At 33.8% G+C, this 21,281-nt stretch overlaps 1 protein-coding gene across 11 annotated transcripts in view; it reads left to right on the top strand.

Annotated features, from left to right (window-relative positions):
* The window catches only part of MKLN1 (muskelin 1), a 339,221-nt gene that overhangs the window by 227,115 nt on the left and 90,825 nt on the right, over nucleotides 1-21,281 (top strand). For all 11 annotated transcript variants that reach the window (XM_067042147.1, XM_067042144.1, XM_067042148.1 and 8 more), the window contains 3 exons: nucleotides 140-228; nucleotides 9,574-9,683; nucleotides 12,353-12,545. In XM_067042147.1, the coding sequence (XP_066898248.1) occupies nucleotides 140-228; nucleotides 9,574-9,683; nucleotides 12,353-12,545 (392 nt within the window). The remainder of the gene's footprint in view (nucleotides 1-139; nucleotides 229-9,573; nucleotides 9,684-12,352; nucleotides 12,546-21,281) is intronic.

The following is a 21,281-nucleotide window of genomic DNA, read 5'->3' as shown; positions in this document are numbered from 1 at the left end:
TCAACTACTTCATTACATTGTCCCGGTCATATATTCTGAGCAGTTGTTGACCTTAAAATCGGAGTATGATATTAATCTCTGTTTTGGTGCATTTACTAAATTATGAGATCAGATTTGATAACCTTATTTTTTTTCACAGTGGCTTAAAGAATGATTATAACAAAGAAACATTTACCTTGAAGCATAAAATTGATGAACAGATGTTTCCTTGTCGATTCATTAAAATAGGTAAGGTTTTCAGCATTCTGGAGTAGAAATAAATTCTTTATACCATCAGTCATCAAACTACAGCCTGTGGGCCAAATCCTGCAGGTTCCCTGTTTTTTTTTTTTTTTAATAAAATTTTATGGCAACACTGCCATGCCACTTGTTCACATAGTGTCTTTGTCTGCTTTTGCGCTACATGGCAAAGTTGAGTAGTTGCAAGAGACCACCTAGCCCACAAAGCCCAAAATGTTTACTATTTGGCTGACTCCCTACTTTATAAATCTGTAACTAAGTGACAGTTATTTCAAATGGAACCTTTTCATTTGAAAGTTTCTTAGAACCTTTTCTAAATACTTTTTCATTTTATGAGATATATGGATTTGATTGCCTTGATTGTTTTGTGGAAGGTTTATCAGTTCTGAAGTTATATCATTCTAAAACCAAATATTGACGTATTCCTTAAGGCCATATATTATGGTTATTTTCTGTTCTTTTATATTTCATTTTGTGTGTGTGTGATAATGTTGGTCAAACTCATAAAACTAATTTCATAACCCATTAATAAGTTTCAAAGTAATATTTGAAAAATGCTACCGAAGCGTTTATTGTGTTTATTTAGCAAGTGTTTTAGGTTAAGAAATTATGTGTAATGCCTCCTCAAAACTAGTGTTTTTAGGATTATTTTGTTTATCTATAAGATGGATTAGTTAGAAGGTAGGAAGGTTGAGGACTTGACTCTTTCAGTTTCCATCTATATTTCATACCTTTGAAAATATTATGTTAAAGTTGAGATTAAGGTGAGTCATATCCCTTTAAGAATGATAATAAAAGCCAGAATCCCATGTTTTGATTTGGGAGAAAAATTCCTCTTTTGGAAGGACCAGCTTCTTAGTCATTGTTTGCCAGTCTATCAAGAGTTGGCCTGTTCATGTCATTGAGTCAAATAGTTCCATTAGACAAATAGAATATCTGAGATCTTAATAAAGACTACTTATAGAGGGGAAACTATTTTTAGAATCATTGGGCTGTTTGGTGTGTTACTTTCTTTTATAAATATAGTTTTTGTTATAATTAATTGTAAATAAAAAACCTGTATCCTGTTTACCTATGAGAATTTAGGAACAAGCAGTTTTTTTTTTTGTTTTTTTTTTTGTGGTACACGGGCCTCTCACTGTTGTGGCCTCTCCCGTTGCGGAGCACAGGCTCCGGATGCGCAGGCTCAGCGGCCGTGGCTCACGGGTCCAGCCGCTCCACGGCATGTGGGATCTTCCCGGACCGGGGCACGAACCCGTGTCCTCTGCATCGGCAGGCGGATTCTCAACCACTGCGCCACCAGGGAAGCCCAAGGAACAAGCAGATTTTTTAAATAAATTCTTGATTGTTTCTTCTTTCATGCTAATGAGTAATTCTTTCCTCAGTATGCAGACCACCCATTTCTTACAGATTCTTGCATAGCTTGAACAGTTAATTCTATGATCTTAAATTCCAAATGTAGAAGCAGTGAAAATATCTTTTATTTTCATGTAGTAAATTTAGATTTTATAATTTTAAAGTACTTGTTCAACCTCTAACTGCTTAGTCATGCAAAATGAAATGTTCTCTTTTTTTTTTAAGTTCTTTTAGTTGAACTTTTGGGGTACATTTCCTATAGTCATTAGTTTTCTTTGAAGGAAAATATCTACTACTACTGCTTTTAAAGTTCTTAATCCTCTAATATTATTCATTAGAACTATGAATAAAAGTCTGTTTAAGGATTTTGAATAGTTTCTTCCCTTAAAAAATTTATAAGAGAACAGAGGTCTCTTATGGATCAGTTAGACATTCAGCTGTCCTAAAGCAAGAAGTTGGACCTCTTTCCGGCCCTTTCTGTCAGCCTTCTAGTTGTAGGGCATGATGATGTTTTTTACTTGACCCTGGTGGGTTAGTTTATGGTATTCAGGCAAAATGTTAACTAGAGCTTTCCAAATAATTGAGGACACTTATTAACTCATTTGATATTTAGGGTATTAATATTTAGATAACTTCATATTTCTCACTTTTCTGTTAAAAAATGTTAATAGTGGTCTGCAGTGATTTTGCTTTTCAACCTTTTCCCCACATTCTCTTGATAAGTTTTGTTTTTTTAAAATAATATAAGGAAAATGTGAAACTTAAAGCCTGTGTTAGGCTATTTTTAGTTTGATGTTTTTAAACTAGTTTTTTTAGTTTGATGTTTTCTTTTAAAATAATTTTGATAAAACACTTAAGTGATGTGTAGCTTTCTTTTGGTGGTGATTCACACAGATACTTGTTTACCTGGCTGGGATAAATTGTTGGAATTCTTCTTAAAAGAAAAAAAAGTGTTCGAATACTTCACATTTATGTTCTATAATGATATGTTTGAAAGATCTTGCTTTATTTTTAAAAAAAGTTTATTCTTAACACAATTTCTAAATATAGTCAGCCTTCAGTTATTCATAGTAATGGAGGGGGACAGAAGCAAGGCTTAACTCAATGGTGGGATGATCTCCAAATCATGCACTGACATCTAAATATGATAATTTTCATTTATAAAGAGTATAGCTTATTCATTAAATTTGGCTTAGACCCAATTTAAGTAAGTTTGTTTACAAATTAACAAGGAAAGTAAGCCTTCATTTTTACTGCATGGCAGGGGTTAGGTTTTTAAGATCTGTTGTGGATAATCCACAGTGCCAGCATAGCTGAACTGACCTTTAAGTAAATTTTATTTTCCTTTTTTTTTTTGTTGGTTTTTTTTGCGATACGCAGGCCTCTCACTGTTGTGGCCTCTCCCGTTGTGGAGCACCGGCTCCGGACGCGCAGGCTCAGTGGCCATGGGTCACAGGCCTAGCTGCTCTGCGGCATGTGGGATCTTCCCGGACCTGGGCACGAGCCCGTGTCCCCTGCATTGGCAGGCGGACTCTCAACCACTGCACCACCAGGGAAGCCCTACTTTCCTTTCTTAAGTTACCTTTTGTATAAAATGAGTATGATAATACTTTCTCTAATGATAGGATAGGTAGCTATATTGGACATTTTCTTGAGTTCTTTTCTAGTTTGTGGATGAGTGGTATTCTTACGAATTTTAAGATCATATTTATGAAGGAAATATTTTCATTTTGAATGTCTCTTTTTTATATATTTATATTCATAGAGCTCTTGATTACATGCCTTCTTACATGTAGTATTTTAAGTACTATAGAAAAAGTACATGCACAAATATAATTTGAACCATCATGTCATTTCAGCAGTCATTATTTAGAACTTCTTATATGTTTTTATTTTTGCATTTGTAAGTGCTTTCACATGTGGTATCTCATTTGAGCACTATACTGGAAGATAAAAATCTTTCCTTTTTTGGTTAAGGAAAATGAGAGTAGAAGTCAAATGATGTGTCCCAGGGTACATAGCTAGTAAGTGATGTATCAGAGACATAGCATTTGGTATATGCTTTTGGATATGTGCTTATATTGCTTTAAAGTAGTATAATAGATATTGTTTATGAAGCATCTGCCTAACATTGTGAAATAGGTATTATTACACTCACTTTACAGATGAGGAAACTGAAGTTTAGAGGTAAATTAAATGGTTAGGCCAAGACTTTACAGGTAGTAGAACGTAGAGATGGTATACAAACTTAAGTCTGTCTTTTTACGAATGTTGAGTTCTTTTACTGTGTGATATATGTAAGTTTTGTTTCCTCAGGTAGATAGTAAAATCCTAGGGGATTTTAGCAACTGTCTTTAGACTCCTCAGATTTCAGAAGCAGCAAGGAAACTGCTTGCCTCATTAGAGACATCGTATATATACTTTCTGAGTTTATTGTACAGAAATTTATAGGGATTAATCAGTGGCTATGTGAACTTAATGGAGGAAAAGTTACATCTTTATGGTGTCTAACCTCTAACAAATGTACTTAGCATTTCCTTCAATTATGAATATAGGCAATAACTCATAGTATTAGCAATACCTGTGACTTGTCACAGATAGAAGTTATAAATATTTCCCATCACATTATACTGTGACAAATATCATCATAACTTTGAAATTATGATAATTATTAGTCCTGCCACTAGATCTTCTTATTGAATGTGTTAATTAAAAAGCATATATATTTCTATATCATAATTTTGTATCTTCATTATTTTTATAACTATATTTCAATACAATTTGCTTACTCTGTAATCTTATGTATTTTTCATTTTACATTTAAATCTGAGAGGGATTGGGTCACAGGGTTCACTGAATAGCCAAAGGGGGTTCACCACACAAAAAAACCAAAGAGCCCATGCTTTAGTGAAATCTTTGATAGGGCTTAGTGTGGAAGTTGAGAGTTGGCCTTAGGAAGAAGCTTGGTTTCGGGTAAGGTTTATAAGTAAAAAGAAAATTTAGTAAAGAAGGAGAGTTGTTGATTGGGAGGCCAGATTCAAGAGAGCAAGTTAAAGGTTTGGAAGGGAAAACCTCAGTTGGAGATTAGATCAGATGACTGAAAACATAAAGTTGAATGGGATGAGAGTATTGGTTATAGATGACTAGAAAGGTTTATATCTTGATTCATAGCCAAGATAACAGTTATATCAGGAAATAAGAAGGTGATTTGAAGGCAGAAGGAGGTACTGATTCTTGGAAGGATTCTGGAGGAGTCCTGGTTTTTGGTAGAGGGATGACTTGAATTTCTATGAATTTTTTGGATTTTTGCAGCCTGGATAGGTGTGGGAGCTTCGAGAAGCTTTAGCTTTGGCTGGATGAGTGCTGTGTCTTCTGGGGGCGGGGGTAGGGGTGGGGTGGCGGGAAGGTGCCCTGATGTTGGCCTTCATGAGAGCATGTGGAAAGGTAACATTTTAAAAGTATAGCTAGTGGGAACATGCTATAAATATAAAGCACAGGAAGCTCAGCTCAGTGCTCTGTGACGACCTAGATGGGTGGGATGGGGGGCAGGGAGGGAGGTCCAAGAGGGAGGGGATATAGGTGTACATATAGCTGATTCACTTCATTGTACAGCAGAAACTAACACAACATTGTAAAGCAGTTATACTCCAATAAAAAAATAAATTTAAAAAGAAAGAAAATTAATATAGTAATAAGAGCTAATAATAATAGCTAACATTTATTGAGTACTTACCATGTGCCAGTTACTGTGCTAAGTGCTTTGTGTACTTATTAATCTGTAAGTAGAATAGATGCACTCTTTCAGAGTGGTTAATCTTAAATTTTTAAGATCTTTCAGAAGCTGATCTTAAAAGTACTAGCATCTTCTAAGAGCTGTTTAGCTGTCTAGACAGTAGCTTCCCAAGTGATAATACCAAAGCATATTGACTACCGCATATATATTTAATTGTGTTGAGATATTGACCCCCACCAATCGTACAGTCGCCAAATCCTGCAGTCTAGTATGCTTGTGTACTAAATATCTTATCATTTTCTATGCATGCCATTTTATGGAAAACGTATGAGAGGCACTGATCCTGATCATGTCCTTGTCTGATTATCCCATTGGAAAAACTGATGGTTGAATTCTTAGGATACAAACTCTTAGCCTTGGGATGTGTATTAGGAGTTTCTAATCTTTTTTTCTGAGGTGAGAGCAAAGGCATCTTTCATTAGGGAGCGAAGAAGGTGTGCTTGGAGCTCTAATTCACATTTAGGTTTCTGATATATAATATGGAATATGTCTAATATGCAGTATTAGTGTTAATGCCATCAAAAATCATTGGTAAAATTTGAAATGGGTGTATATCATTCTGCTCATTCTGTATATATGCCTTCAGTCTGTTAAAAATTAACTGTACTCTTCATTCATCTAATATATGATCTTGTGAGATGACTGCCTACTTAACCTCCCTCCTACAATTGCTTCAAAGGATTTAATAGATGAACGTTTTACTGACTTGAATAGATATAGTAGGAAGATTTTTATTCCTCCTAATTTTATTGAATGTGGACCTGGAACTTGAGAATGGATTTCAGATCACTAACTAATGTTATATGTCTCTGGTCACAGTTATAGACTGTGTTCTTGGGGCCTTGGGTTTCAAATCCTGTTTTATTCTGACTTTTATGTTACTTAATGGTTATTGCAGTGATACAGTAGTACACTTTTTAAATGGTACTGCAACATGAAGAAATGAACACCAAAACAGTGATGATAATTCAGTATTCGTTGGTATAAACCTTTTTGAAATTTGTGTTGTTTGCTCATATAAACTGAAGGCCATATTAAACATCCCAGGAGTCCTCCATATATCGTAATGACTGGTTCCTGTTGCTTCTGTCTTTACTCACACAGCTTCCTTTAGAGGACAGAATAGAAAAACATCTGACTTAGTACATCTTAGCTCTTCACTGAGTCTGATATGCTAGAAAAGAGCAGTGGACTTGGAAGTTAGTAGACCTGATATCAGATATTGTGGGTATTCTGTTTTGATACTTAATCAGAAATTGGCAAGTGTTAGTTTCTTAAAGGTTGTTGCATTACTCAGCCTGAACCATGTCAATGTTATATTAAAATCCATTGGCCTGTCTTGTAGTTTGAATCATTCTTTCATCCATGCATGGTTTTGTAAAATCATTCATTGGTCATTTAGAAAATATGATTCCCTAAGTTATGCACATCTTTCAGATGTTGAACATTTCGTTATGTAATATATATTTTTAAATCACGTTATTATCACCACCAATCTCATGAGAAAAGTACTGGGTAGTAGTAGCTAAGTTCACAATGGTGAATACTAATTTTCCAAAATTCTAATTTTTCCTCAAAAGTTTGAATTTTATCCTTGGCAACAAAACTGTCATTTGTTATCCTTGAAATGACAGGTAAACATCTGTCAAATACCCAAATCTAAATAATCAGAGATTGTCAGTTTTTCTTTTAAGGGCTATTTCAGTGGCTATTTCAGCTCACAACTCAGCTTACACAGGTTCTTTTTCTTGAGACAGCCTTCATGCTTTGGTATGCAGCAAAAGTACTTTATGTGTGCTTTCCATTGTATCACACAGAATATTAAAGTGATATGTACTTAATGATAGGAATTTGTTAAAATTAATTCTTACACATTATCAGAGACATTCTTAAATGAATTGTCCTTTTGTTTTTTAACTGCAGGTGTGTGATGGTGAGGAATACAGTTCAATTCATACTGTATTAAGAAATACTGGGACACTTTCATGTTACTTTTTGTGGCACTACCAAGATGCCAACAGTTTTATTCAGCATTGCCTTTGAACCATGAGTGCAAATGTCAGTACAGTTTTTTTTTTAAAAAAAAAGGCTATAAAGCCCTAGTCTTATTATGAAAAATAATTTTGAACACATGGGACCTCCTAAAAGGGTTGTGGGGATCCCCAGGAGCCCATGGATCACAGGTTAAAAACCTCTACTCTATCCTGTCATTACTGATATGAAATGTTATCTTCATCCTATGTTAAATTCCTCTGGATCCTTGAGAGATTTTTGGATACCCTCTTCTGCTCCAGTGATTTTACTTCATTTTCCTTTGCTAATATCAAACTTATAATTACTGTATCTTTTAGTATGTTTATTTTCTTATTATTTGTATTATTTTAGGTATTTTGTGTTAACTGATTTTTTTCAGATCAGCTTGTCTGGTTACATGTCAAGAAAAAAGTTGGATATATACCATTAGGATTATGAGACTACATTAAATTTATAATTAATTTGAGGGGAATTAATATGTTTACAACTGAGTTTTCCCATCTAGGAACATATTAATTAAAATTTTTATGTTTTAAAATTTTGTTTTCTTGCATATTTTATTTTATTTATTTATTATTTTATTTATTTTATTTTATTTTTTTATTTTTATTTTTTTTGCGGTATGCGGGCCTCTCACTGTTGTGGCCTCTCCCGTTGCGGAGCACAGGCTCCGGACACGTAGGCTCAGCGGCCGTGGCTCACGGGCCCAACTGCTCTGCGGCATGTGGGATCTTCCCAGACCAGGGCACGAAGCTGTGTCCCCTGCATCGGCAGGCGGACTCTCAACCACTGCGCCATCAGGGAAGCCCTCTTGCATATTTAAACTTTATTCTAAGATATTTTAAGCCTTTTTTGCTATTACAAAGGAGACTTTTTTCATTACATTTTCTAGTTGGGTTTTCTAGATACAGGGAAAGTTTTCATGTTTACCTTGCATACAAACTTTAAAAGTTTTTCAGTTAAATCTCTTGAATCTTTTAGGTAGATAAGCTATACCATCTTCAAGTGATAATATTTTTTCTTAATTTGCAAATATTTTTCCTGATTGCGTTAGCTAGGCTCTTCCACATAGCGTTGAGTAGTACAGATATTGGGCCTCTTTGTCTTGTTCCTGACTTGAGTACGAATACTTAATGTTTCTCCATTAGTTTTGTTTTTGGCTTTTTGGGGTTTTTTGAGGTTTTTGATACTTAAAAAAAAATCTAGGTAACAAAGTTTTCTTTTGCCTTCTATTCCTTATATATTGAGTTGTTGTTTGTTTGTTTGTTTGTTTGTTTTTTACGGTACGGGGGCCTCTCACTGTTGTGGCCCCTCCCGTTGCGGAGCACAGGCTCCGGACGCGCAGACTCAGCGGCCATGGCTCACGGGCCCAGCCGCTCCTCGGCATGTGGGATCCTCCCGGACCGGGGCACGAACCCGTGTCCCCTGCATCGGCTGGCGGACTCTCAACCACTGCGCCACCAAGGAAGCCCGAGTTGTTTTTTTTTTAAGTAAATTTTATTAGTTTGCTCTTAGCATCTGTTGAAGTAATCAAATGTGTCTCTCTTACTTTGTTAACATAGTGAATTACATTAATGTTGCTCCTGTTGAACCAACCTTCCATTCCTGGAATGAACTCTATTTAGTTACAGTGAAAATCTGGTAGAATTTTTTTGAAGCCTTTTTAAAAAATTATTATTTTTAAAATTTTTGAATATATACTCATAGCTGAGATTGTCCTTAAAACCTTTCTCTCTGGTTTTGTTTTCCAGGTTATGCCACTTTGATAAGTAATTGAACTTTCAGTCTCTTTCTGTGCTCTGATACAGTTTAAATTATATAGTAATTATTTGTTTCTTGTGGGTTTGGTAAAATTTACCTGCTAAATCATCTAACCCTGGTCCTGTTTTTTGGGGGATAGATAAATGACCACTTTGAATTTATCTTCAGTGTTGTTATAATTAAAGCAACCTCATGATGGCATGGATCATATGTTTCTTTTTGCTACTGTGGCCCCAGTGCCCAGTAGTGCAGGGCTGGGGATATAGAAAGTATTCAGTAAATTTGTTGAATGAATCCTAATAAGTTTGAATAGTGATTTTACTTTGCTGAAGTTTTATTTGAACTATGTTAATTTCTTTTCTTTTTCTTTCTTATTTTTCTCCTTAAAGTTCCACTCTTATCGTGGGGACCCAGCTTTAACTTTAGCATCTGGTATGTTGAACTTAGTGGCATTGATGATCCTGATGTAGTACAACCCTGTCTCAACTGGTATAGTAAGGTAGGACTGTATTTTTAAATCCTGATTTCATGCTTCAAGTGCCTATAATAAAGAGAGAATTGTGTCACTCTCTTGTCTTAACTGAGAATAATTTAAAATATTGAGAATAGTAATAATAGTTATAAAGATTAATCAACATTTATTAAGCATTTATGTTTTGCCAGGTTCTAAGCTTCTTTATCTCTTATTTACTCATTGCCACTCTATGAGATAGGTACAGTTATTATCCATATTTTACAGGTGATGAAGTGGAACACAGGTTAAGTATTTTGCCTAAGGCCACACAGTTGTAAAGTGCTCAGGGCAGTATATCAACTCAGGCAGTCTGGCACCAGAGTCTGCTATTACATTATTATACCCATCTGTCTCTGAATTTTGTTTTTAACCTATATTGATAGAAACATTTAAACATAGTTTTTAGTGGGGTAGTTTTGGTTCCGGATTGCTTTTATTATATATTCCTCCATTGTGTTTGTGTTGAGTAAAATAGGAATATTTACTTCTCCTTATAACTAAAATTTGAAATGGTTTCTATAAATATTGTGATCTTATTCTTATAGGGAGTATAAAGGTGATATTTAATAATTTTATTCATAGGTCATTTTCTACAATAAATGCAGCCTGAAAAATGTGAATTTAAATTATTGAGAAATAGGTCTTTGATTTTTCAGAACACCTTTAATGCTTCACCTGCGTTTCTGGTGTATATCTATTTGACTCTTTTGGCTATGTTTTTGTGGAGGGAGGACTATTTCTTGTTAGGGGAATGATAAAGCTTTAGTCTAATCACTATTTCCTGATATCTTTATTTGCAGATAGGGCTGAATTGTCAACTCATAGGCGATTGGGAAGCAATATAAGTTATTCCTAAGATTTTTTTTGTATAGAATTTCAGCCCTTTTCTGGTCAGCTTAATTGAGGAACTTTCTGTTTGATTTATTTTTGGCATTCGATTATATTCAATTTTAAATAGATGCTGGCTTTTTGTATTTTCTATATGTTTTGTATATATTCTTGGATTACCTGTAATATTGTAAATTCTTTCAAGGTAGAGATGATATTTTTAAACATTAAAAATCACCTTTACAGTGTTATATACATAATAGTGCTTAGTATATACTTATAATCTTCTAAATTCTATTGGTTCTTCTTAAAAAAAGAATGAGTAAGCTTTTCTGATACTTAAAAAAATTTTTTCTCTTTAGTCTATGATGTGTACATGTGTTTTCTTTAGTATACTCACAAATCTCTTGATATTGTAGGCAGCTTCAAATTTCACCTTTTTTCCCCGACATTGTGGACAGATTATATTTGAGAACTTAAAATTGTTCAATCATTCACTTGTCAAGTTCTCTATTTATTGTGAACCTCTAGAAATTAGAGTCTTCATCCTCTTTGAATTTCAATCCTTTTTCAAAGCATTATAATTTCCTTTCATAAATCCTCTCGTACTATGTATCTATATGCAGCCTGATAGAAAATTTAAAATGTGGATGTGATTCATACTCGTAAAGTCAACATGATAAAAAGGTATTATTGTTTAATATGGTTCCAGATAGTTAGGATAAATCTTTATTTAGAGGCTAAGCATTAGAAACTATTAATGTGAAGTTAGTTTGGATATAGAATCATTCTTTTGTTATTTGATGAGGGAAAATATTAGTTAACTAGAGTGTTTAAGGAAAAATGTTTTGATCACCTTTTATTAATAAAAAAATCAGAGAGTATAAAGTGATTAGTGTTTCAAGTCTTATAAATTTTCCTGCCTATTAAAGAGAAGGCTTACAAGTATATTGTATTTTTGCTTGGTTATTATTCACTGCTTCTGTGTCATCAGTTTATTTTATTAATTCTTATTTAGGAAATTGTAGAAATCTCATAACATATTCTTGAATTAAATTTTATTTTAAATTCTTTATATGAGCTTGTTTTTTGGCATTCATCCTTTTAGGGGGGAGATTTAGTAAATTGAATATTTCTTTTGGGATTGTAATTAATTGAGATTTTTACTTTATAGCTGTTGAATCGATGAGGTAGCCCAGGTTTAGAAAAAATATTATAAAACTTTAAATAGTCTCTTTCTGATGATTTTGAATCATAAAACCTGTTTGTGAATTTGAAATACATGAACATTTGATAATATTTGTCATTCAAGTAATAACTTATTACTAAGAACCAAGAACAAAGAGCATAAGCATTTATGTATATTATTTAATGGTTTCTGTGCCTTCAGTACCAACATTGTTATCTGATTAGTAAAAGCCTTGGAAGTTATCATTTTTACCATCTTAAGTAAGCTTTGATAAATAGTTTTTCTGGTTCTTTTCTTGAAAGTTCAGGCTCTAGAACTAGGCCTAGTTTCATCTTTTAATATCTTTTATCTTCATGAAATATATGCCTGATACATCTGTATACGTTCATCTCTTTAATATCTTTCTGCTATATACTTTGTGACCTTTGGTGAGTTATTACAATCGATTAAGCTTCAGTTGTGCCATTTAGTCATGGAAATAATAATGATACTAATGAATAGGGTTAGTACAGTGCTTAGTATACTTAGTTAATGCTTAGTAAATGCTCACTTTACGTTAGTAATTATCACTTATTGTTTCCTACAGTAATAACTAACCAAATCTCTTCTTTTCATACCTTCTCTTGTGTTCCAGTAGTACCGTGAACAGGAAGCTATTCGCCTTTGCCTAAAACACTTCAGACAACATAACTATACAGAGGCCTTTGAATCACTGCAAAAGAAAACCAAGATTGCCCTGGAACATCCCATGTTAACAGATCTGCATGATAAATTGGTACTGAAGGGTGATTTTGATGCTTGTGAAGAATTGATTGAAAAAGCTGTAAATGGTATGTCATAAACATGTACACTTAGATTGGTTATTAGGGTGATTTTAAGTATATACAAGAAACAGGTGTTTTAAAAGAATATAGGTTTATGCCAGTTCTTAGTTTCTTTCTTTCTTTTTTTCTCCCCCATCTTTTTACTCTGTAAAGATGTTAGCTCCTTGAATTAAGGACTTATTTTATGTAAGACAGGTCCATAATGTAATAATGAGACTTGTAAATAAGAAAATAACATACTTGAACTCAACATATCTAAATTTAAGTTGTCATCTTGGAAAACCATGCACTTACAAATGCTAACATTGATTAGCACTGAACCACTTAGAAACAGTCTTTTAATGTTGCCTTCAGTATCAGTGACCTATTCCTTTACATATTTTTGTTGATAGCAAATTGTCATTTTTTTTAATAGTGTAATTTGGGGGTGAGGAGTGCTTGGATAAGCCAAAAAATTTTATTAGTATACAGTTAATAATGAATGAGGAGATTTGTATTGGAAACATCGTCTGTGTGATGTGGATGCTACATAATTGCTGATTTTCTTGGGTAGCCTGTATTCTGGCTCTGAAAGAAATGTGAATATTGGAACATAATATAATCTCCCAAAGTAATTGTTTTGGAGGATGACACCAATTGAATATTTAAGGTCTGGTATGTTTTGTTATTTAAAATAAGGAACTCTGTTGTTGCTGTATAGAGTAGCATCCTTTTAAAAAAAATCTACACTTTCATAGTAACAAAGAACAGAAGTAGGTGCTGTGGTATAATAAAAAGTAAATATTTGGTCTTTTCTCTTTCCTGGCACACAGCTCCTAAAACCCTTGGGATCTGCAGGGTGATGAGTGTCTTTTGTATGCTGAGATGACTGGTGGCTGGAGTCCTTAGATAGCTTCAGATCTCCAGAAAGAACAAACCATGTGATTAGAGGGCTGAAACTTTCTACCCACCCCTGACCTCTGGGGAGAGGAGCAGGGTCAGAGATGGTGTTCAATCACCAAAAACCATGTTTTAATCAATCATGCCTACATAATGGAACCTCTAAAACATTGGGGTTCAGAGAGCTTGCCCCAAGAGGTCATGGAAGCTATACACGCACGCATGCACACACGCACACGCGCACACACACACACACACACACATACACACTCACACCTGTACCTTGCCCTACATCTTTCTTCCATTTGGCTGTTTCAGACTTGTATCCTTTATAATAAACCAGTGATAGTAAATAAAGTGCTTCCCTGAAATCTGTGGTTACTCTAGCATTATCGAACGTGAGTGGGGGTTGTGGGAACCCCCAGTTTATAGTTGGTAGGTAAGAAGTACCAGTGGCTCGGGATTTGTGATTGGCATCTGAAGTGGGGATAGTCTTGTGGAACTGAGCCCTTTAACTCGTGAGATCTGACACTGACTCCAGGTAGATAGTGTCAGAAATGAATTGATTCTCAGTTGGATACCAAGTTGGAGTCAGAGAATTGGAGAAATAGTTGGTGTAAGGAGAAGACCCACACATTTAGAGTCAGAAGCATTGTGAGTGAAAACAGCTTAATGCTGAATTATGAAACTTGAGGAATGATACAAAGTTGTATAGAAATTCTATTCTTTTTATAGAAAGAAATAAAGAATAATAGACTTTCTCAGTGCTCTGTTTTCGTATATTTTAGTCGTATCACTATCATTTATTATTAGTTACACATTTATCAGATATTGGTTGAATATTTTACAGCTAGAGAAAACAGAACCAGTACTGCCTTCTTTGAGTTTATAAATTTAAAGTTAACTCAAAATGAATTGCTTGCAGCTCCATTGTGTTATAATAACAAACCTGCCTCTCAGCCTTGTATATTGTTACTGTTTATTTAATTGATGATGATACTTGCAAATAAATGATTACTATGTTTGAAATAGAATATACTTTGGAGTATACCCAAATGGAACATATATAATAATCTCTTACCAAACCATCAAAGTGCCACTAATGAAAGTGTGTGCGTGTGTGTGTGTGTGTGTGTGTGCCATTTCTGAGAATGAATTCTGTATTTTTTTACTATAGGATGAAGAAGGCATAAGTAATTTTATGGTTTTTGTGTTTTGTTTTAAATCTTTAAGGTATTTAATATTTTGTTAAGGTAAAGTAAGCAACAGAACCACCAGCAACTTCGTGTAATTAGTTAGCTAAAAACAGGTTTTAAAACTGTCTCTTTAGCAATATACTCATTTACAAGAAGCTGTGAACATCATGTGCAACTCTGCTACTGCAGAGACTTAACTTATCCTTCTGACTCTAGGAAGAAACCAAGTTTAGGAAAATTGATAGGAACTATTCTTGAGACTTAACAGCCAAGTCATACTTTTTATACTCCTCACTGGCTTGGAACAGTGTTTAGTTAATAAACATTCCTTCCAGGGTTGTTCAGTTTGCTGCTGACTGCACTGATGATGATTTGTTGGACAAATAAGGAAGTAAACACTGCAAAGTTATTTGGCTTCTGCTCTGTTAAAAACATAGAAGAGAAGGGTAAGAAGTTCTTGCCTGGTAAATAAGACAGTGTAGGGAATCAGAAGCATCTTTCAAATTTCTTACAGTGTAGGAAATAGAAACTTTTAGTGTATTTGGTATATTAGTATGCTCTTCTTCAAGTATGGTCTATATTTTAAGAAAGTGTTGGGCTGTATTTATTTCTCTAATAGACTTCCTATTTGCCTAGAAACACCCCTACATTTATGTTTAATTTCATTAGAGGTGATCCCTGAACCAATCATTGCTACTTCCTCTTTGACAATGCCAGGGAAAAAAGGTGGAATCCAGTGATGATAGGCAAGATAATCACCCAGGAACAGAAAATACTTAAAGAAAATCTCCCTTTGCAGTGTTTATCTTATATGTTAATGAAATAAAAGTTTGCTTTTGTGAGACAAGGGGGGAGATAAAGTTTAAAGTTTAATAAAGTAGTCCTAAAGTTTAAGCTTGAGGTCTTTATTTCTCTCCCCCCTCCCTTCTTCCCTCTTCCCTTCCTCCTTTCTTTTTTATTTACTCCACCCCACACTCCTGCCCACCCCCACCCCACCCTGTATCTCTCCCTTCCCATACCTTGGTTTATGCCATAGTTGTTAATTATATGGTAGACCTATTTCCCTTTTCTTAGAATTTTTTTGAGATCTCAAATCTTGTTGGAGTTACCTTTGTGACAAGGTTTTTAACTACAAATTTAGTATTGTTAATAGATATCAGGCTATTTATATTCTGTTTCTTATTGAGGGAATATTGGTAGTTTGTGTCTTTTGATGAATATGCCCATTTCATCTAAATTGATGAATTTACTGACATAAAGTTGTTTATATTCCATTATTGTCCTTTATATCATATCATCTTCTTGATATTGGTAATTTTTGTCTTTCATTTCTTGGTAGTTTGGCTAGAGATCTATCAGTTTTATTTTAAGAAAACAGCTCTTGGTTTCTTTGTTTATCTTTTCTCTGTATTTCATTGATTTCTGTATCTTTATTATTTCCTTTTTTCCACATACTCTGGTTTTAATTTGCTCTTCTTTTCCTAGTTTCTTAGTATGAAAGGTGAAGCCATTAGAGATTCCTCTTTTCTAATGTAAGCATTTTGTGTTAAGAATTTCCCTTAAGCACTGCTTTAGTTGTATCTCACAAATTTTGCTATGTTGTTTTCATTTTCATTCAGTTTAAAATACAGTTGACCCGGGGCTTCCCTGGTGGCGCAGTGGTTGAGAATCCGCCTGCCGATGCAGGGGACACGGGTTCGTGCCCCGGTCCGGGAGGATCCCACATGCCGAGGAGCGGCTGGGCCCGTGAGCCATGGCCGCTGAGCCTGCGCGTCCGGAGCCTGTGCTCCGCAACGGGAGAGGCCACAACAGTGAGAGGCCTGCGTACCGCAAAAAAAAAAAAAAAAAAAAAAAATACAGTTGACCCTTAAACAGCGTGGGGGTTAGGAGCGCCAGCTCTCCCTCCCCCGTCCTACAGCTTGCACAGTTGAAAATCCACATGTAATTGATTCCCCCAGATCTTAACTACTAGTAGCCTACTGTTGACTGGAAGCCTTACTGATAACATGAACAGTCAATTAACACATATTTTATATGTTACATATATATATACTGTATTCCGACAATAAAATAAGCTAGAGTAAAGAAAATGTTATTAAGAAAATCATAAGGAAGAGAAAACATTTACAGTATGTACTGTTTATTAATATCGTAAGTTTACATTATCTGTTTACAAGATAAATTGTCAGTACCTGTGTCAATATTGTCTTAATGATACAAAACTGTAAGTATTATATGTATTATTAACACTAGACATCAAAGATGAAAGTTAAATGTGGAAAAAGAAATTCATATTTGTTTACAGGTCTAACAGTTCATGCATTGGTAATGAAGCAGCAGCAATATGATTGCTTTGCGGTAGTCTAGTATAATTGATACAATTGCTTCACAATAGCTTAGTCTTTATGCTAATGAATGAATTGTAAAATTTTTATGGCATACAGTATTAGTCATATTTATAATACAGTATTGGAAACATTGTTATATTTTCTAAAAGCTATTTACCTCTGATGATAGGCTGATAGTTTCTCCAGTTGAGAGAGGGTGGGGGGGCATACTGTACAGTAATGTAATTCTTTGAAAACAAAGTTATAAAACAGTAGGAAGACCAACACATTATTAATTTTATATTAAATAGCACTCACCTTATGCCTGTATAAATATGGATAGAGTAGTACTTACATTTTTTATGCATTCATGACTTACCTCACCTTTTCTTAATTTTCTTGACATTTCTAGGCTGTGTGATTCATCTGCGAGTTTTTTCAACCTGTTGCAAATCTCCAAAAAAATTTGTAATATATTTATTGGAAAAAAACATCCACATATGGGTGGACATGTACGGTTCAAACCTGTCTTGTTCAAGGGTCAGCTGTACTTAGGCATAATGACACATTTTTCTTTCCAACCCTGATAACTTTTTCCCCCTTGTGTTTAATCTCTGCCAGGATCTTTAGAAAAAGATTGCCATAGCATAATTATAGTGGATAACCCTGTGGAGTTCATGATCCCAGAAGAAATGCTTTTTACATTTCATTGTTAAATATATTTTTGATCTGGGGTTTTTGGAGATTCTGTATCAGATTCCAAGATTCCTAAGAGTTTGTGTTATAAATGGATATTGGATTTTGCCACTTTTTCTCTACCTTCTGTGATATGATTTCCCTACCCTATTAATATATGAAATCATAGTAATTGATTTTCTAATGTTAAACCTCATATATACTTAACTTTGTTATGTATTTTTTAAATTTATTTTGGGTTTAGATTGACTAATGTTTTGTTAGAATTCTTCCAACTATTTTTGTTAGTAAGGTTGACCTTGTAGCTTTTCTTTCTCATACCTTCCTGTTCAGGTTTAGTATCATTATTAGGCTGATTTCACATAATGTGTTGAGTTAACCTTTTCTTCTTATTTTCTGAATAAATGTAAGATGTGAATTATTTCTTTCTTAAATGCTTGGTTGAATTTACCATTGAGCTATCTGTGCTTGAGATTTGCTTACAGGAATATTTTTAGCTTTCCAATTCAGTTTCTTTAAACTTCGTAGGACTATTCAGAGTTGTTTGGTTGGTTGATTGAGCTTTAACAAATTACTTTCCTAGTAGTTTGTTTCAGTTTCATCTAAAATTTCAAACTTATGGATGTGAAACTGTACCTAATATCCCCTTATTATCTGTTTAATGTTTATAGAATTTCTTGAGATGTGTCTTTTTTTCATTCTTTATATTGATTATTTATGAATTCTTTCTCCCTCCCCAATCCATTACTTTCTTTTTTAAAAAAAATAAATTTATTTATTTTATTTATTTACTTTTGGCTGTGTTGGGTGTTCATTGCGGCGAGCAGGGCTACTCTTTGTTGTGGTGTGCGGGCTTCTCATTGCGGTGGCTTCTCTTGTTGCAGAGCATGGGCTCTAGGCTCGCGGGCTTCCGTAGTTGTGGCTCGTGGGCTCTAGAGCACAGGCTCAGTAGTTGTGGTGCACAGGCTTAGTTGCTCCGTGGCATGTGGGATCTTCCAGGACCAGGGCTCGAACCTGTGTCCCCTGCATTGGCAGGCGGATTCTTAACCACTGCTCCACCAGGGCAGTCCCCCCAATCTATTGCTTTCACCATAAGCTTAGCAAGTTCAGTGATCTTTTGAGGGAACCAACTTCTGGTTTGTTGATTCTTTATGTTAACTTTTATGTCCTTGGCTTATGCTCTGTATTTAATGTTGTCTTCTTTCTCTCTTTGAGATTAATATGCGTTTTATAATTTATTGAGATTGATGCTTAGCTTATTAATTTTCAGACTTTGTTATTTCCCCATATATGCATTTAAGGATATAAATTTCCTTCTTCTTATTTTTCAGTTGTGCTATGAAGTGTTTTCATTTTTGTCCAGTTCGGTAATTTCATTAGGAAATGATATTGATCTTTTGTGAGTCACAGTTATATAGAAATATAGTTTTAAATTTCCAAATACATAAAGATTTTCTGGCTCTTTTCCTCATTACTGATTTCTGGCATAAATACACAGTGGTCAGAGTACGTATTTTGTACTATTCCAATTCTTTGAAATTTGATAAGACTTACCATATGGCCCACTTTGTTCAGTTTTTATAAACATATTAGGTACACTTGGACAGAAATCCAGTTCTTTAGTTGTTACTGCAATGTTCTATATATGTCCGGTTGGTCCAGTTTGCTAATCATGTTGCATAAATCTGCTTTACCAATAATGTTTTCTGTCTGATTCTCTCAATTACTAAGAAAAATGTGTTAACACTTCCTACTATGATTATGGAATTATCTCTTCTTATACTTCTGTCAGTTTTTGCTTCGTATATTTTGAAGCTATGTTTCTAGATGCATACAAATTTTAAATTCTTTTATTTTGAATGAAATCTTTTATCTTTAAGTGTGTTTTTATCTCTACTAATGTTGTTGCCTTAAGTTATAAATTGTCTTACATTAATATATCTGCTTTCATTTGGTAAGTATTTACATATCTTTTTCCATCTTTTAATTTCAAGCTTTCTATATCCTTTTTTCCAAGAAGTATCTCTTGTAAATTTAGTTGTTTTTAAAAAACTCTGCTTTCTTTTGATTTGAACATTTATTTCATTTACATGATTGAATTACTGGTAAATATATGGGTTCAAACCTACCATTTTACTTAATATCTTTTGTCATGTCCTTTATTTCTTGTTTTTGGTTGTTGTCTCTTACCTTTTTAAACTTTTTAATCTTTTCATTTTTTCTTTATTTATTTGGAAGTAACAGACTTTTATTTATGGTGAGTCTATATAGATAAATATAGATTTATAGTATAAGTATAGTATATATATATATGTATAAGTATAAGTATAGTATAAGTATAGATACTTAACAACATTTATCAGTACAAGGACTTAGTGGACTTTGAACTCCCATCTACTTACCTTCCAACTCATATGCTATTGTTGTTCTTTATTTTGATACCATATTCAAAGACCCTAGAAGATAGTACTATTCTTGTTTTATACAGTGTCCATTAATTTTACCCAAATATTGCTCTTCACTACTATTTGAATCTTTGATTTTATACCTAAGATCATATTCCTTTTGCCTTAAGCACATCCTTTAGAATTTCTTCTAATGCAGATTAATTCTCTCAGTTTTTGTTTGCTTGAAAATTTGTCTCTTTTCTTGAAGGAGATTTTCACTGGGTATAGAATTCTAGATTGACAGTTATCTTCTCCAGATACATTTGGATGTCATTTCACTGTTAACCAGTTTCCATTGTTGCCAGTTTCAACTATTGCTCTTTTGAATGCAATCTCTCTTTTTGCCTATGGCTGTTTAAATATTTAAATATATTAAACATATCTTTGTTTTAGATTATTTTATAGTTCTGTAAACAGGGCAACTCCAGTGTGGTGACACTGTTAACTATTATGTATTTTTGTTTTCTTTCAGTTAGATGTATATCTTTGATTTTCTCATTTTAATTGCACATTTATGTTTAATTTTTCAACCTTCTCTAAATTCTTTCTCTCTTTTCCATTACTATATTGTTAATAGTGTTTTCTTTCCTTCTTATTTTGGTCTTCATTTCTGTTATGTATTCATTTTGTTTTTCTTCCTCTTTTCCTTCAACTCTGACATTCATGTTTTATTTATCTTTGTTGTCATACTATATCTCTTCCAACTATTTATATCTGTTTTCTAACTGTTTATATCTCTAATTTGTGCTCATGTTTTATAAAGAGAGTTTCTTACTTAACTTTTATATTCATGGAAAAGTATTTGGCCATTTTCATCAATTACATGACTACATTTTTCTGTTGAATAAGATTCTTTTGCCACTTAAAAATTTTTTTCTTTTCCTTTTTATATCTTTGTATAAATTCTGAATTGATGGTTTTTGAGTTTTATTAATCTTTGAGTGAAATGAGTTTTTCCTGTTTTAAATAGGTTCTTAAGACTGTGTTCTAGAACAGCAAGATTTTTCCTTATGGTATTGCTTTTCTCTTAGGACACTGCTTCTTCTCAGCAGTACTACTAATGCAAAATCTCTCTCTTTGTTTTTCACCAGACTGCTTCCTGAAAGATGGCTTCTTTCCCTAATTCCTGTTCATTCATGCCTTTGTGCTTTTTTTTTTAATTGGAGTATCGTTGCTTTACAATGTTGTTTTAGTTTC

The sequence above is a fragment of the Kogia breviceps genome, chromosome 9 (assembly GCF_026419965.1).
Source record: "Kogia breviceps isolate mKogBre1 chromosome 9, mKogBre1 haplotype 1, whole genome shotgun sequence".
In the NCBI taxonomy this organism is placed as follows: Eukaryota; Metazoa; Chordata; class Mammalia; order Artiodactyla; family Physeteridae; genus Kogia; species Kogia breviceps.
Note: the sequence above shows the minus strand (reverse complement) of the source record. Positions and strands in the feature narration are given on the sequence as shown.